We start from the raw sequence: 18,263 nt of genomic DNA, 5'->3' as shown, positions 1-18,263 counted from the left end.
ACTATTCTATTAAAAGGAGGATGAATTGAGTACCAAGGCAACTGTAGAGGTGGGAGTGGAAGATTCCATCTAGTCGTCTTCAAGCTCTTCCCGTCCCATCAGCTGACATGGCTGGAACAGTTTTATCATGGCAGATATGTGTCCGATTTCTATCTCGCTGGTACACACCTGGTCAATTAAAGATGGGACATGAATATAAACTCATCCAAATAAATGTTTCTCAGAAGTCTTGCTGATGAGTACACCACAGACCGTGTGAGAGGCTCTGAGACAGATAGACAGCCTATGTAAATAAGCTGGGAAGAAGAAACCAGTCTACAGTTTGGATGAATAGGTAAAATACTAGCCTTGGACAAGCCAAATTCCAGAGGGGGAGAGACGTTGAGAGAAAGAGATGGCGAGAGAGATGGAAATTGATGGAGGGAGGGAGGGAGGGAGGGAGGGAGGGAGGGAGGGAGGGAGGCAGAAGCGAATGAAAAATGGTCCTAAATTCTCCAGGTCTCCAGGTGGAATGCAAACTGAGTGCCAGGATGGGTAAATCTCCTCTTTTCTACCTCATCTACCCTCTCTCACAAAAGTTCCAAAATAATAAAGACATTTCATTTCAAATGTCATATTATGCCTATATACATTGTTGTAATGATGTGCCAATACTTAAAGTATAAAACGAAAAATAAATAAACATAAATATGAGTTGTATTTAGAATGGTGTGTGTTCTTCACTGGTTGCCCTTTTCTTGAGGCAACAGGTCACAAATATTGCTGCTGTGATGGTACACTGTGGTATTTCACCCAATAGATATGGGAGTTTATCAAAATTATATTTGTTAATTTTTTTTATTGTGGATCTGTGTAATCTGAGGGAAATATGTGTCTCTAATATGGTATGATATGTGTATATAATATGGTCATACATTGGGCAGGAGGTTAGGAAGTGCAGCTCAGTTTCCACCTCATTTTGTGGGCAGTGAGCACATAGCCTGTCTTCTCTTGAGAGCCATGTGGGGTGTGTCTGTCTCTGTCTCTCTGTGGGGTGTGTTTGTGTTTGTGAACAGAGCCCCAGGACCAGCTTGCTTAGGGGACTCTTCTCCAGATTCATCTCTCTGTAGGTGAAAGCTTTTTTATGGAAGGTTTGGGAATCGCTTCCTTTTAGGTGGTTGTAGTATTTAATTTCTTTTTTCTGGATTTTGATAATTACTAGGTATCAGCCTAATTCTGCTCTGCGTGCATTATTTGGTGTTCCCTCTCCTCTCCTTCGCATGCTCTTCCTCTCTTTCACGCTCTCTCCCTCTCATCTCTCCTTCACCCTCTCACCTCTCCTTCACCCTCTCACCTCTCCTTCACCCTCTCACCTCTCCTTCACAATCTCTCCCCTCTACTTCACACTCTCTCCCTCTCACCTCTCCTTCACCCTCTCACCTCTCCTTCACCCTCTCACCTCTCATTCACCCTCTCTCCCTCTATCCTCTCCTTCCCCCTCTCTCCCTCTCTCCTCTCCTTAACCCTCTCTGCTCTCTCTCCTCTCCTTCACATTCTCTCCCACTCCTCTCTCTTTTTCAGTTCCAATCACATTCTGCTTTGCCTCTTCTTCTCTCCTTCTCTCCCTGTCATTTCATCCTCTCGACCTCTCCCTCTGTCCTCTAACTCCTTCCCTCTTCCCTCTAACAGTCACAACAGTCATGGTCTTCTCAGCAAGTGGGCATTTAGGAAAGCAGAAATGACTACATTGCCCAGCATGAGGGCAGTGGTGATCATGACATCTCTGGGCTTCCACTCATAGCCTACAAGCCACAGATTTTTTTTATTTTTTTATTTTTTTTATTTCACCTTTATTTAACCAGGTAGGCTAGTTGAGAACACCTTTATTTAACCAGGTAGGCTAGTTGAGAACACCTTTATTTAACCAGGTAGGCTAGTTGAGAACACCTTTATTTAACCAGGTAGGCAAGTTGAGAACAGGTTCTCATTTGCAACTGCGACCTGGCCAAGATAAAGCATAGCAGAGTGATCAGACAACACAGAGTTACACATGGAGTAAACAATTAACAAGTCAATAACACAGTAGAGAAAAAAAAAGGGGGGGTCTATATACAATGTGTGCAAAAGGCATGAGGAGGTAGGCAAATAATTACAATGATGAAGACCTTTGGAACATCAAAAACATTAAAAAGTATATTCATTCCGTGTAATATAGTCTACACCTTCACAATCAATCCATTATGTATTTTAGACAGGTCTAAAGAGACAAGATATGAAGAAAATGTATTTCAGAAGAACAGAATAATATACTCTGAGTTGGAGAAGTTATTTGGCCACTTTACTTGTGATTCTAACCTTATAGGCCTATGGGCTGGACTACATGAGGTGTGATACTAACCTTATAGGACTATGGGCTGGGCTACATGAGGTGTGATACTAACCTTATAGGACTATGGGCTGGGCTACATGAGGTGTGATACTAACCTTATAGGACTATGGGCTGGGCTACATGAGGTGTGATACTAACCTTATAGGACTATGGGCTGGGCTACATGAGGTGTGATACTAACCTTATAGGACTATGGGCTGGACTACATGAGGTATGATACTAACCTTATAGGACTATGGACTAGACTACATGAGGTATGATACTAACCTTATAGGACTATGGGCTGGACTACATGAGGTGTGATACTAACCTTATAGGACTATGGACTAGACTACATGAGGTATGATACTAACCTTATAGGACTATGGACTAGACTACATGAGGTATGATACTAACCTTATAGGACTATGGGCTGGGCTACATGAGGTGTGATACTAACCTTATAGGACTATGGACTAGACTACATGAGGTATGATACTAACCTTATAGGACTATGGGCTGGGCTACATGAGGTGTGATACTAACCTTATAGGACTATGGGCTGGGCTACATGAGGTGTGATACTAACCTTATAGGACTATGGGCTGGGCTACATGAGGTGTGATACTAACCTTATAGGACTATGGGCTAGGCTACATGAGGTGTGATACTAACCTTATAGGACTATGGGCTAGACTACATGAGGTGTGATACTAACCTTATAGGACTATGGACTGGGCTACATGAGGTGTGATACTAACCTTATAGGACTATGGACTAGGCTACATGAGGTGTGATACTAACCTTATAGGACTATGGACTAGGCTACATGAGGTGTGATACTAACCTTATAGGACTATGGACTAGACTACATGAGGTGTGATACTAACCTTATAGGACTATGGGCTGGGCTACATGAGGTGTGATACTAACCTTATAGGACTATGGACTAGACTACATGAGGTGTGATACTAACCTTATAGGACTATGGGCTGGGCTACATGAGGTGTGATACTAACCTTATAGGACTATGGACTAGACTACATGAGGTATGATACTAACCTTATAGGACTATGGGCTGGGCTACATGAGGTGTGATACTAACCTTATAGGACTATGGACTAGACTACATGAGGTGTGATACTAACCTTATAGGACTATGGACTAGACTACATGAGGTATGATACTAACCTTATAGGACTATGGGCTGGGCTACATGAGGTGTGATACTAACCTTATAGGACTATGGGCTGGGCTACATGAGGTGTGATACTAACCTTATAGGACTATGGACTAGACTACATGAGGTGTGATACTAACCTTATAGGACTATGGACTAGGCTACATGAGGTGTGATACTAACCTTATAGGACTATGGACTAGACTACATGAGGTGTGATACTAACCTTATAGGACTATGGGCTGGGCTACATGAGGCAACTAGGATTTGAAAAAAATCACAAAAAAAAGGTATGCGCTGTTTCTTGCCTTACGGCATCATTCACAAGTGATAATATGTCATTCACGCATTGATATATCCAAGATGGCGTAGCAGTCAGGCGTCTTTTGTCTTCATCTTCGTCTTGTCCAGTGTATTTATCTTTTTATATATTTTTTCTTCGCATATATTTTTTAATTATTTTTCTTAACGCCAACTTCAACATCCTGCAACCCGACTCACTCATTGGGGATTTTATTTACTTTAGAACCGGAACCCTCAACAGAAGCTACCCAGCTGACTAGCTACTAGCTAGTAGTCAGCCAGCGGTCATCAGCTAAACTTTAGCCCGGCCAACTCTCGCCAGTCTGCACAGCGCGACTCAAAACAGAGCAAATTGGACTCCAGATTCTTACCGCAAGCTCTGAACCTCTTCACCTGGATCATCACAGGCTAGCTAGCTGCTATCTGATTGGCTTCTCCTGGCTAACGTCTCTGTCCTGAAGCAAGAACCAACTAGCCCAGAGCTAGCCTTCGCTAGGTCCATCTCCCGGCTAGCCGAAGAGGTCCTTCAGCCACTCCTTGGGCTACAATACCTATTTTGCTAATTGGCCTGGACCCCCGTTGACAACTGGACTCCCGACATAATCTGTTCGAGGGTGATTTTCAACTGGCTTCTCCGTCGCGACATCCCCTGAATTCCCATCTGCTAGCCTTCAGCCGCGGCCTGCTAGCTGTCTAGAGCATATCGGACTGTTAGCTTAAGAGGCCCGCAGGACAACTTGCTGCCCGAATCGCCGTGTCTCCGGCCCGAGCCACTCACTGGACCCCTATGATCACTTGGCTACACATGCCTCTCCTTAATGTCAGTATGCCTTGTCCATTGCTGTTTTGGTTAGTAATTATTGCCTTATTTCACTGTAGAGCCTCTAGCCCTGCTCAATAGGCTTCAGCTCTCTATTTAGTTCCACCTCCCACACATGCGGTGATCTCTCCTGGTTTAAATTATGTTTCAAGAGACAATATCTCTCTCATCGTCACTCAGTGCATAGGTTTACCTCCACTGTATTCACATCCTACCATACCTTTGCTAGTACATTATGCCTTGAATCAATTCTACTGTGCCCAGAAACCTGCTACTTTTACTCTCTGTTCTGAGCGTATTAGACAACCAGTTCTTATAGTCTTTAGCCGTACTCTTATCCTACTCCTCCTCTGTTCCTTTGATGATGTAGAGGTTAATCCAGGCTCTGCAGTGCCTAGCTCCACTCCCATTTCCCAGGCGCTCTCATTTGTAAACTTCTGTAACCATAAAAGCTTTGGTTTCAGGCATGTTCATGCATGCAGCACTAGAAGCCTCCTCCTTAAGTTTGTTTTATTCGCTGCCTTAGCACACTCTGCCAACCAGGATGTCCTAGCAGTGTCTGAATCCTGGCTTAAGAAGACCACCAAAAACCCTGACATTTCCATCCCTAACTATAACATTTTCTGACAAGATAGAACTGCCAAATGGGGCGGAGTTGCAATCTACTGCAGAGATAGCATGCAGAGATCTGTCTTACTATCCAGGTCTGTGCCCAAACAATTTGAGATTCTACTTTTAAAAATCCACCTTTCCAGAAACAAGTCTCTCTCTGTTGCCGCTTGCTATAGACCACCTTCTGCCCCCAGCTGTGCCCTGGACACCATATGTGAATTGATTGCCCCCCATCTATATTCAGAGCTCGTACTGTTAGATGACCTAAACTGCGATATGCTTAACACCCCGGCCATCCGACAATCTAAGCCTGATGCCCTCAATCTCACACAAATTATCAATGAACCTACCAGGTACAACCCCAAATCTATAAACACGGCACACTCATAGATATCATCCTAACCAACATGCCCTCCAAATACATCTCTGCTGTCTTTAACCGGGATCTCAGCGATCACTACCTCATTGCCTGCGTCCGTAATGGGTCTGCGGTCAAACGACCACCCCTCATCACTGTCAAACGCTCCCTAAAAAACTTCAGCGAGCACACCTTTCTAATCGACCTGGCCCGGGTATCCTGGAAGGATATTGACCTCATTCTGTCAGTAGAAGATGCCTGGTTATTCTTTAAAAGTGCTTTCCTCACCAACTTAAATAAGCATGCCCCATTCAAAAAATGTAGAACCAGGAACAAATATAGCCCTTGTTTCACTCCAGACCTGTCTGCCCTTGACCAGCACAAAAACATCCTGAAGCATACTGCATTAGCCAAAATCCAGATAGCTGATGTTCTGAAACAGCTGCAAAATCTGGACCCCTACAAATCAGCCGGCAAGACAATCTGGACGCTCTCTTTCTAAAATGATCTGCCGAAGTTGTTGCAACCCCTATTACTAGCCTGTTCAACCTCACTCTTGTATCGTCTGAGATCTCCAAAGATTGGAAAGCTGCCGCAGTCATCACCCTCTTCAAAGGGGGAGACACTCTAGACCCAAACTACTGCAGAACTATATCTATCCTGCCCTGACTTTTTAAGGTCTTCGAAAGCCAAGTTAATTAAAACAAACAGATCACGGACCATTTCGAATCCACCGTACCTTCTCCGCTATGCAATCTGGTTTCTGAACTGGTCATGGGTGCACATCAGCCACGCACAAGGTCCTAAACGATATCATAACCGCCATCGATAAGAGACAATACTGTGCAGCCGTATTCATCAACCTGGCCAAGGCTTTTGACTCTGTCAATCACCACATTCTTACCGGCAGACTCAACAGCCTTGGTTTCTCAAATGACTGCCTAGCCAGGGTCACCAACTACTTCTCAGACAGAATGTAATGTGTCAAATCTGAGGGCCTCTTGTCCAGGCCTCTGACTGTCTCTATAGGGGTGCCACAGGGTTCCATCCTCGGGCCGACTCTTTTCTCTGTATACATCAATGATGTCGCTCTTGCTAATGGTGATTCTCTGATCCACCTCTACCCAGACGACACCATTCTGTATACTTCTGGCACCTCCTTGGACACTGTGTTAACTAACCTCCAGACGAGCTTCAATGCTATACGACTCTCCTTCCGTGGCCTCCAACTGCTCTTAAATACAAGTAAAACTAAATGCATGCTCTTCAACCGATCGCTGCCCACACCTGCCCGCCCGTCCAGCATCACTACTCTTGACGGTTCTGACTTAGAATATGTGGACAACTACAAATACCTGAGTGTCTGGCTAGACTGTATTATCTCCTTCCAGACTCACATTAAGCATCTCCAATCCAAAATTACATTTAGAATCGGCTTGCTATTTCGCAACACCTGTTTCACCTGTTTTGAAACAGGGCCATCGAAAAAAATACACATTTAATATTGAATGACACTTTTCCTGTGGTTCATTTTCATGCCAGCCAGGTAGGGTGTAAAGAGAAGCAATGTGCTTAATATTAGGAAAGTTGATAAATAAATATAGTAGGCCTAGCCTATAGGAAGATGATGGGATCCTCCCCTTTTTAATAGAGGCCATCAAAACTCTGTTTTCTCACACAATTGCATAGCCTATAGAAATGTTGTGCAACATGAGTTCATGGGCTCTCATGAAGTATTTGATTCGATTTTCGAGAGTGCACTAGAGTGCTGCGTACCAGGAAGTTAACACATTTGGTGGCTACTAATGACCATCAGCAGCATCAGAGCTTGGAGAAGCCTAATTACCGTGACTAAAAGGTCTACCATCATGACTCGTGACAGTTGGTGTGGCAGTATTACTGTCTCCGTAACAGATTGCCGTGTTTCAGAGTACTCACAGCAGAGTACCCTCCCTTTTCTGTTGAAATGGTTCTGGAATGTCTACAATGTGAAGTCCAACACAAAATGTTTGCCCATGTAAACATGAAGCTATGATTTTTGGAGGTTAAATGAAAATGATGGTGGCTAATTTTAGATTTATGGAACTTTATATCGCTCTCCCTCTCTCCCTCCCTCTCTCCCGCCCTCTCTCCCTCCCTCTCTCCCTCTCTCCCTCCCTCTCTCTCTCCCTCTCTCCCTCCCTCTCTCTCTCCCTCTCTCGCTCCCTCTCTCCCTCCCTCTCTCTCTCCCTCTCTCTCCCTCTCTCCTCCCCTCTCTCCCTCCCTCCCTCTCTCCCTCCCTCTCTCCCTCCCTCTCTCTCCTCTCTCCTCCCCTCTCTCCCTCCCTCTCTCTCTCCCTTTCTTCTCTCTGTATTCCTTCCACATTTATTTTTACGGCAACTCATTTTCTCGGGACTTCATTGCGTGGTTGGCCATCCCTTGCTCCCTTTCTCTGGTCTGTCTGTGTTACAAAATATGGCTTTATGGCACTTTTCAAAGTGACAGCATCATTCTCTCTCTCTATCCCTCCCTCCCTCCCTCCCTCCCTCCCTCATTCCCTCCCTCCCTCCCTCACACCCTCCCTCCCTCCCTCTCTCCCCTCACACCCTCCCTCCCTCTCTCCCTCACACCCTCCCTCGCTCTCTCCCTCTCTCCCTCCCTTTCTCCCTCTCTCTCTCCCTCCCTCCCTCCCACTCTCTCTCTCTCCCTCTCTCCATCCCTCTCTCTCTCCCTATCTCCCTCCCTCTCTCCCTCCCTCCCTCCCTCTCTCTTGCCCTGGAAGTCATTCAAGGTGAAGAAATGGGTTCCAAATATTCATTTTCCTTATCCCTGTCTATTTTTCTCCATCGATTTCTCTCTCTCTCTCTCTCTCTCTCTCTCTCTCTCTCTCTCTCTCTGTAATCAGATGTAGTGCAGCCTCAGTCTGTGGGTTTTGTTAGTTTCGGGGGAGGCCCTGCTATAGTATAAATATATTGTCATGTGGTCTGTACAGCACCACATGCTACACAGAACATAGTAACTGAACGTGCTCCACACATTAGGTTTTGAGGCCCTACCGCGGAACCTTAGCATGTTGGCCAGTCTGAACATACAGCACTAGGCCCAGCTCAGCCAGCCAGCTTCACTGTGCGTTGGTCATTATCTTAGCCAGCTGGTGTAATGTGATGGTTTACTGTAGCATTATCTTAGCCAGCTGGTGTAATGTGATGGTTTACTGTAGCATTATCTTAGCCAGCTGGTGTAATGTGATGGTGATGGTTTACTGTAGCATTATCTTAGCCAGCTGGTGTAATGTGATGGTTTACTGTAGCATTATCTTAGCCAGCTGGTGTAATGTGATGGTTTACTGTAGCATTATCTTAGCCGGCTGGTGTAATGTGATGGTGATGGTTTACTGTAGCATTATCTTAGCCAGCTGGTGTAATGTGATGGTTTACTGTAGCATTATCTTAGCCAGCTGGTGTAATGTGATGGTTTACTGTAGCATTATCTTAGCCAGCTGGTGTAATGTGATGGTGATGGTTTACTGTAGCATTATCTTAGCCAGCTGGTGTAATGTGATGGTGATGGTTTACTGTAGCATTATCTTAGCCAGCAGGTGTAATGTGATGGTGATGGTTTACTGTAGCATTATCTTCAGCCAGTGGCGATGGGAAACGGGGCCCATCCATTATTCATTCAGGCTAAGATGTTTATTGATGAGTCATTTATGTTCATATTCCCTAGATGTTAGAGTCATTCTTCAACAGTTCCTTCACCTTAGAGACTCAGCCACCATTTGGTCTCCAGATTGTTCTGGTATGATTTACTGTATGAGCCAACAGAACAGTGTTAGGTTCCATTATGACAACTGATTGACCTTATATAGGTGATAAAAAGCATTCATACCAGTCTGTCTCTTTAGAGAAGATATGTTTATTTTGTATTTTTTTTATTTAACTAGGCAAGCCTCTTGCAGGGACGAGGGACGGGGGGGGACGGGGGGGCTGGGGATTAACAATAAAAATAAATTAAATACAAATGTAGGACAAAACACACATCACAACAAGAGAGACAACACAACACCGCATAAAGAGAGACCTAAAGACAACAACTTAGCGTGTCAGTAACACATGACAACACAGCATGGTAGCAACACATGACAACAACACGGTAGCAACACAACATGGCAGCAGCAAAACATGGTAGCAACACAAAACAGGGTACAAAGGGCAAGAAAGTAGAGACAACATCACATCATGCGAAGCAGCCACAACTGCCAGTAAGAGTGTCCATGATGGAGTCTTTGAATGAAGAGATTGAGATAAAACTGTCCAGTTTGAGTGTTGTTGCAGCTCGTTCCAGTCGCTTGCTGCAGCGAACTGAAAAGAGGAGCGAATCAGGGATGTGTGTGCTTTAGGGACCTTTAACAAAGACAAGGCTATGTGTTCTATGTAGCTGTGTGTTCTATGTAGCTGTGTGTTCTATATAGCTGTGTGTTCTATGTAGCTGTGTGTTCTATGTAGCTGTGTGTTCTATGTAGCTGTGTGTTCTATATAACTGTGTGTTCTATGTAGCTGTGTGTTCTATATAGCTGTGTGTTCTATATAACTGTGTGTTCTATATAACTGTGTGTTCTATATAACTATGTGTTCTATATAGCTGTGTGTTCTATATAACTGTGTGTTCTATATAACTGTGTGTTCTATATAGCTGTGTGTTCTATATATCTGTGTGTTCTATATAACTGTGTGTTCTATATAACTATGTGTTCTATATAACTATGTGTTCTATATAGCTGTGTGTTCTATATAACTATGTGTTCTATATAACTGTGTGTTCTATATAACTGTGTGTTCTATATAACTGTGTGTTCTATATACATTAGCTGTGTGTTCTATATAACTATGTGTTCTATATAACTGTGTGTTCTATATAACTATGTGTTCTATATAACTGTGTGTTCTATATAACTGTGTGTTCTATATAACTATGTGTTCTATATAACTGTGTGTTCTATATAACTGTGTGTTCTATATATCATTAGCTGTGTGTTCTATATAACTGCTGTGTGTTCTATATAACTGTGTGTTCTATATAACTATGTGTTCTATATAACTGTGTGTTCTATATAACTGTGTGTTCTATATAACTATATATAACTATGTGTTCTATATAACTGTGTGTTCTATATAACTATGTGTTCTATATAGTTCTATATAACTGTGTGTTCTATATAACTATGTGTTCTATATAACTATGTGTTCTATATAGCTGTGTGTTCTATATAACTGTGTGTTCTATATAACTGTGTGTTCTATATAACTGTGTGTTCTATATAACTGTGTGTTCTATATAACTGTGTGTTCTATATAACTATGTGTTCTATATAACTGTGTGTTCTATATAACTGTGTGTTCTATATAACTGTGTGTTCTATATAACTGTGTGTTCTATATAACTGTGTGTTCTATATAACTGTGTGTTCTATATAGCTGTGTGTTCTATATAACTATGTGTTCTATATAACTGTGTGTTCTATATAACTGTGTGTTCTATATAACTGTGTTCTATATAGCTGTGTGTTCTATATAACTGTGTTCTATATAACTATGTGTTCTATATAACTGTGTGTTCTATATAACTGTGTGTTCTATATAGCTGTGTGTTCTATATAACTGTGTGTTCTATATAACTGTGTGTTCTATATAACTATGTGTTCTATATAACTGTGTGTTCTATATAACTGTGTTCTATATAACTATGTTTCTATATAACTATATAACTGTGTGTTCTATATAACTATATAACTATGTGTTCTATATAACTGTGTGTTCTATATAACTGTGTGTTCTATATAACTATGTGTTCTATATATATTAGCTGTGTGTTCTATATAACTGTGTGTTCTATATAACTGTGTGTTCTATATAACTGTGTGTTCTATATAACTGTGTGTTCTATATAACTGTGTGTTCTATATAACTATGTGTTCTATATAACTATGTGTTCTATATAACTGTGTGTTCTATATAACTGTGTGTTCTATATATATTAGCTGTGTGTTCTATATAACTGTGTGTTCTATATAACTGTGTGTTCTATATAACTGTGTGTTCTATATAACTGTGTGTTCTATATAACTGTGTGTTCTATATAGCTGTGTGTTCTATATAACTGTGTGTTCTATATAACTATGTGTTCTATATAACTATGTGTTCTATATAGCTGTGTGTTCTATATAACTGTGTGTTCTATATAACTGTGTGTTCTATATAACTATGTGTTCTATATAACTATGTGTTCTATATAACTATGTGTTCTATATAACTGTGTGTTCTATATAACTGTGTGTTCTATATAACTATGTGTTCTATATAACTATGTGTTCTATATAACTATGTGTTCTATATAACTATGTGTTCTATATAACTGTGTGTTCTATATATATTAGCTGTGTGTTCTATATAACTGTGTGTTCTATATAACTATGTGTTCTATATAGCTGTGTGTTCTATATAACTATGTGTTCTATATAACTGTGTGTTCTATATAACTATGTGTTCTATATAACTGTGTTCTATATAACTATGTGTTCTATATAGCTGTGTGTTCTATATAACTGTGTGTTCTATATATATTAGCTGTGTGTTCTATATAACTGTGTGTTCTATATAACTGTGTGTTCTATATAACTGTGTGTTCTATATAACTATGTGTTCTATATAACTATGTGTTCTATATAACTGTGTGTTCTATATAACTGTGTGTTCTATATAACTGTGTGTTCTATATAACTATGTGTTCTATATAACTATGTGTTCTATATAACTGTGTGTTCTATATAACTGTGTGTTCTATATATATTAGCTGTGTGTTCTATATAACTATGTGTTCTATATAACTATGTGTTCTATATAACTGTGTGTTCTATATAACTGTGTGTTCTATATAACTGTGTGTTCTATATAACTATGTGTTCTATATAACTATGTGTTCTATATAACTGTGTGTTCTATATATATTAGCTGTGTGTTCTATATAACTATGTGTTCTATATAACTGTGTTCTATATAACTATGTGTTCTATATAGCTGTGTGTTCTATATAACTGTGTGTTCTATATAACTGTGTGTTCTATATAACTGTGTGTTCTATATTAACTATGTGTTCTATATAACTGTGTGTTCTATATAACTGTGTGTTCTATATAACTATGTGTTCTATATAACTATGTGTTCTATATAGCTGTGTGTTCTATATAACTGTGTGTTCTATATAACTGTGTGTTCTATATAACTATGTGTTCTATATAACTATGTGTTCTATATAACTGTGTGTTCTATATAACTATGTGTTCTATATAACTGTGTGTTCTATATAACTGTGTTCTATATATATTAGATGTGTATTCTATATAACTATGTGTTCTATATAACTGTGTGTTCTATATAACTGTGTGTTCTATATAACTGTGTGTTCTATATAACTATGTGTTCTATATAACTATGTGTTCTATATAACTATGTGTTCTATATATATTAGCTGTGTGTTCTATATAACTGTGTGTTCTATATATATTAGCTGTGTGTTCTATATAACTATGTGTTCTATATAACTATGTGTTCTATATAACTGTGTGTTCTATATAACTATGTGTTCTATATAACTATGTGTTCTATATAACTATGTGTTCTATATAGCTGTGTGTTCTATATACATTAGCTGTGTGTTCTATATAACTGTGTGTTCTATATAACTGTGTGTTCTATATAACTGTGTGTTCTATATAACTGTGTGTTCTATATACATTAGCTGTGTGTTCTGCTGTGTGTTCTATATGCATTAGCTGTGTGTTCTATATACATTAGCTGTGTGTTCTATCTCACCCTGGTACAGCATCCAGCTACTGTAAGGGCTCTGGGTTTTCACACATATAATGACAGGTCTTAGCAGTGTGTGTGGGTGCGTCCGTGTGTCACGGTGTTGCTTCCGCCTGTCTCCAGCCTGGGCTTGAACCAGGGATCCTATGCACACATCGACAACAGTCACACTTTTAACTTTTGTTCTTTTTCGCTCCGAACAAAAAGCCACAGCCCTTTCAGAGCAAGGAGAACTTCGTCAAGGTCTCAGATCGAGTGAATTCACCGATCTCATCTAGAATGCACATCTTACCTGCCAGCCATTTCACACTGGTTTCATCTCTCTCTGTGTGTATGTGTGAGTCTTGTGTTCTCAACCGAAGGTTTTTCTGTTAGAAGGGCATGCAGGTGTTGGAGAGAGAAAATTGCCACCTGGAACACAAAGGCCTGGGTACGTGAGCAAAGGGGGACGGAGGCACTGAGGGATAGAGGGAGGGGGTCGGCTCTCACACCTCCTTGGAGTGACAGAAGAGAGCGAGGCGATACCTTTCTCTAACTTCTTCACAGGTCTTCACAGAGAGAGATCTGCTGCCGACTGTCTAGTGGGTCTTAACTTTTATTATTTTCTTGGCCTTTTGAGGCAGAAAAACAGACCCCTGACCTGTCCGTCAGATTAGGCCTGCCCCTCAGTGCAGAAGAAGAGGAAGAGGAAGGATGACATCAGCAGAGGAGAGTAGGTAAAGGAGGAGGAGAGTAGGTAAATCTGGCTGCTCCTTATTGAATGGAGATGTATCCTCTTATTGAATGGAGATGTCTGAATCCTCTTATTGAATAGAGATGTCTGAATCCTCTTATTGAAGGGAGATGTCTGAATCCTCTTATTGAATAGAGATGTCTGAATCCTCTTATTGAAGGGAGATGTCTGAATCCTCTTATTGAAGGGAGATGTCTGAATCCTCTTATTGAAGGGAGATGTCTGAATCCTCTTATTGAAGGGAGATGTCTGAATCCTCTTATTGAAGGGAGATGTCTGAATCCTCTTATTGAAGGGAGATGTCTGAATCCTCTTATTGAAGGGAGATGTCTGAATCCTCTTGTTGAAGGGAGATGTCTGAATCCTCTTATTGAAGGGAGATGTCTCCTCTTATTGAATGGAGATGTCTGAATCCTCTTATTGAAGGGAGATGTCTCCTCTTATTGAATGGAGATGTTTGAATCCTCTTATTGAATGGAGATGTCTGAATCCTCTTATTGAAGGGAGATGTCTGAATCCTCTTATTGAAGGGAGATGTCTGAATCCTCTTGTTGAAGGGAGATGTCTGAATCCTCTTATTGAAGGGAGATGTCTGAATCCTCTTATTGAATAGAGATGTCTGAATCCTCTTATTGAATGGAGATGTCTGAATACTCTTATTGAAGGGAGATGTCTGTATCCTCTTATTGAATGGAGATGTCTGAATCATCTTATTGAATAGAGATGTCTGAATCCTCTTATTGAATGGAGATGTCTGAATCCTCTTATTGAAGGGAGATGTCTGAATCCTCTTATTGAAGGGAGATGTCTGAATCCTCTTATTGAAGGGAGATGTCTGAATCCTCTTATTGAAGGGAGATGTCTGAATACTCTTATTGAAGGGAGATGTCTGAATCCTCTTATTGAAGGGAGATGTCTGAATCCTCTTATTGAATGGAGATGTCTCCTCTTATTGAATGGAGATGTCTGAATCCTCTTATTGAATGGAGATGTCTGAATCCTCTTATTGAATGGAGATGTCTGAATCCTCTTATTGAAGGGAGATGTCTGAATCCTCTTATTGAAGGGAGATGTCTGAATCCTCTTATTGAATGGAGATGTCTGAATCCTCTTATTGAAGGGAGATGTCTGAATCCTCTTATTGAATGGAGATGTCTGAATCCTCTTATTGAATAGAGATGTCTGAATCCTCTTATTGAAGGGAGATGTCTGAATCCTCTTATTGAATGGAGATGTCTGAATCCTCTTATTGAATAGAGATGTCTGAATCCTCTTATTGAAGGGAGATGTCTGAATCCTCTTATTGAAGGGAGATGTCTGAATCCTCTTATTGAATGGAGATGTCTGAATCCTCTTATTGAAGGGAGATGTCTGAATCCTCTTATTGAAGGGAGATGTCTCCTCTTATTGAATGGAGATGTCTGAATCCTCTTATTGAAGGGAGATGTCTCCTCTTATTGAAGGGAGATGTCTGAATCCTCTTATTGAAGGGAGATGTCTCCTCTTATTGAAGGGAGATGTCTGAATCCTCTTATTGAAGGGAGATGTCTGAATCCTCTTATTGAAGGGAGATGTCTGAATCCTCTTATTGAATGGAGATGTCTGAATCCTCTTATTGAAGGGAGATGTCTCCTCTTATTGAAGGGAGATGTCTGTATCATCTTATTGAATGGAGATGTCTCCTCTTTATCCTCTAACATTACTGTCCCTCCCTCACTCCCTCCCTCCCAGACAGTCTGACACACACACGCACGCACGCACGCACGCACTCACGCACGCACTCACGCACGCACGCACGCACGCACGCACGCACGCACGCACGCACACACACACACACACACACACACACACACACACACACACACACACACACACACACACACACACACACACACACACACACACACACACACACACACACACACTTTCCCAGAATTCCAGCATTGGACTTAGAAAGTAGTTCACCACAGTGGAGATATAATAGGAGACCAGGCTGCAACACATCACCAGTCATTATCTGAACAATGGAGTGTGTTCACCTCCTCCCTCCTCCCTCCTCTCCAAACCATATGTCTCTCTTTCTGTCCTCTTCTCTCCTCATGCACCATGCTTAGGTACTACTTATGACTGAAGGTGTCTGGGAGCAGGTCAATGTAGAGCTATTTCTGACTAAAGGTGTCTGGGAGCAGGTCAATGTAGAGCTATTTCTGACTAAAGGTGTCTGGGAGCAGGTCAACGTAGAGCTATTTCTGACTAAAGGTGTCTGGGAGCAGGTCAACGTAGAGCTATTTCTGATTAAAGGTGTCTGGGAGCAGGTCAACGTAGAGCTATTTCTGACTAAAGGTGTCTGGGAGCAGGTCAACGTAGAGCTATTTCTGACTAAAGGTGTCTGGGAGCAGGTCAACGTAGAGCTATTTCTGACTAAAGGTGTCTGGGAGCAGGTCAATGTAGAGCTATTTCTGACTAAAGGTGTCTGGGAGCAGGTCAACGTAGAGCTATTTCTGACTAAAGGTGTCTGGGAGCAGGTCAACGTAGAGCTATTTCTGACTAAAGGTGTCTGGGAGCAGGTCAACGTAGAGCTATTTCTGACTAAAGGTGTCTGGGAGCAGGTCAACGTACAGATTTTCCAGGTGTGTAATATTTGTTGTTATCTGGTCAGGTGTGTTGAGACGTGAATTGAATTGAAAATAAAAATGTGACTTGGCTCATGTGAGGTGTGAGAAGCAAGTAGATAGGTAGAGGAAGATGTACATCATTTGTTTATAGGCTTTAGGAGTAACACTTCAACTAGCTACAGTATCTACTATATTAGTAACACTTCAGCTGACCTCTAACCTATTACCCTAGCCCTAACCTTAGCATGCACTCAACAGAGTGCTGATACTAGTGCACTTACAGATGGACTGTCCTAATAAAGTGTGACCCAATATCCATCTGTATGGCCTCTCTCTCTATATAACTGTGTGTTCTATATCTCGTGTGTGTTCTCTATAACTGTGTGTCTTCTGCTGTGTGTTCTATCTCTGGGCTATTAGCCAGGGATCCCTCTATAACTCTGTGTTCTCATTTATAGCTGTGTCTTCTATCTCACTGTCTCTTGTGTTCAGCTTCCAGCTACTCTGTCTCTCTGCTCTGGCTCTCTTTCAGAGTCTCTAAGACACTTCTTCATAGTGTCTCTATATAATCAGATCTCTGTCTGTCCCTCTGTGTCTCTCTGTTCTATATAACTGCTTCTTACTCTCTGTCTCTGCTCTGGTTTCTCTCTCTCTGTGTTCTTTATAGCTGTGTCTCTCTGAGTCTTGTCTCAACTCTTAAGGTTCTCTCTGTCTAGAACTCTCTCTCTGTCTTCTCTGCTCTTGTGTTGGAGAATCTATGTGTTCTTAAGCTCACCTGTGAATAACTGTGTGTTCTCTCTCCTGTCTTCTATATCTATCTTAAAGGGTCTCTCTCTCTCTGCACTGTCTCTTCTCTGTCTCTCTCTGTGTTCTCTCTGTGAGTCTTGTGTCTGTCTAAGATAACGAGGTTCTATATCTGTTCTCTCTAACTTCTGCAGGTCTTCTCTGTCTCTCTTGTCTCTCTCTGTCTCTCTTCTCTTCTATTATTCTTTCTTGGCTCTTTTGAGGCAGAAAAACAGACCCTGTCTCTCTGTCTCTCTTTCTGTATTCTGATAACAGTGCTCTGTGTGTTCTATAGGAAGTGTCTATCTATCTCTGTGTGACATCTATCTGTCTCTAGGCAAAGCCTCTCTGTGTCTCTATATAACTGGGTCTTAAACTGGCTGCTCCTTCTCTGAATGGAGATGTTCTTATTGAATGGAGTCTCTCTCTTGTCTCCTCTTATATCTCTGTCTCTCTCTCTATTGAAGGAGATGTCTGAATCCTCTCAGTGTGTGAAGAAGAGTGTTGGAAGGATGAATCTCTCTTATTGAATAGAGATGTCTGAATCCTCTTATTGAATGGAGAGTGTCTGTCTCTGGCTGCTCTTGAATGGAGAGATGTCTCCTCTCTTGAATGGAGATGTCTGAATCCTCTCTGTCTTGAATAGAGATGTCTGAATCCTCTTATTGAAG

At 41.3% G+C, this 18,263-nt stretch overlaps 1 protein-coding gene across 1 annotated transcript in view; it reads left to right on the top strand.

Annotated features, from left to right (window-relative positions):
• The window catches only part of LOC135575073 (RNA-binding protein 25-like), a gene marked incomplete at its 5' end in the record, with an annotated part of 18,763 nt that extends 1,413 nt beyond the window's left edge, over positions 1-17,350 (top strand). Inside the window, 3 exons of the mRNA XM_065027234.1 lie at positions 5,616-5,834; positions 16,384-16,824; positions 17,342-17,350. Of these exons, the coding sequence (XP_064883306.1) occupies positions 5,616-5,834; positions 16,384-16,824; positions 17,342-17,350 (669 nt within the window). The remainder of the gene's footprint in view (positions 1-5,615; positions 5,835-16,383; positions 16,825-17,341) is intronic.
• Positions 17,351-18,263: the final 913 nt, after the last annotated feature.

The sequence above is a fragment of the Oncorhynchus nerka genome, linkage group LG14 (genome assembly GCF_034236695.1).
Source record: "Oncorhynchus nerka isolate Pitt River linkage group LG14, Oner_Uvic_2.0, whole genome shotgun sequence".
Classification (NCBI taxonomy): domain Eukaryota; kingdom Metazoa; phylum Chordata; class Actinopteri; order Salmoniformes; family Salmonidae; genus Oncorhynchus; species Oncorhynchus nerka.
The sequence above is the reverse complement of the archived record's forward strand: the minus strand, read 5'-3'. Positions and strand labels throughout refer to the sequence as shown.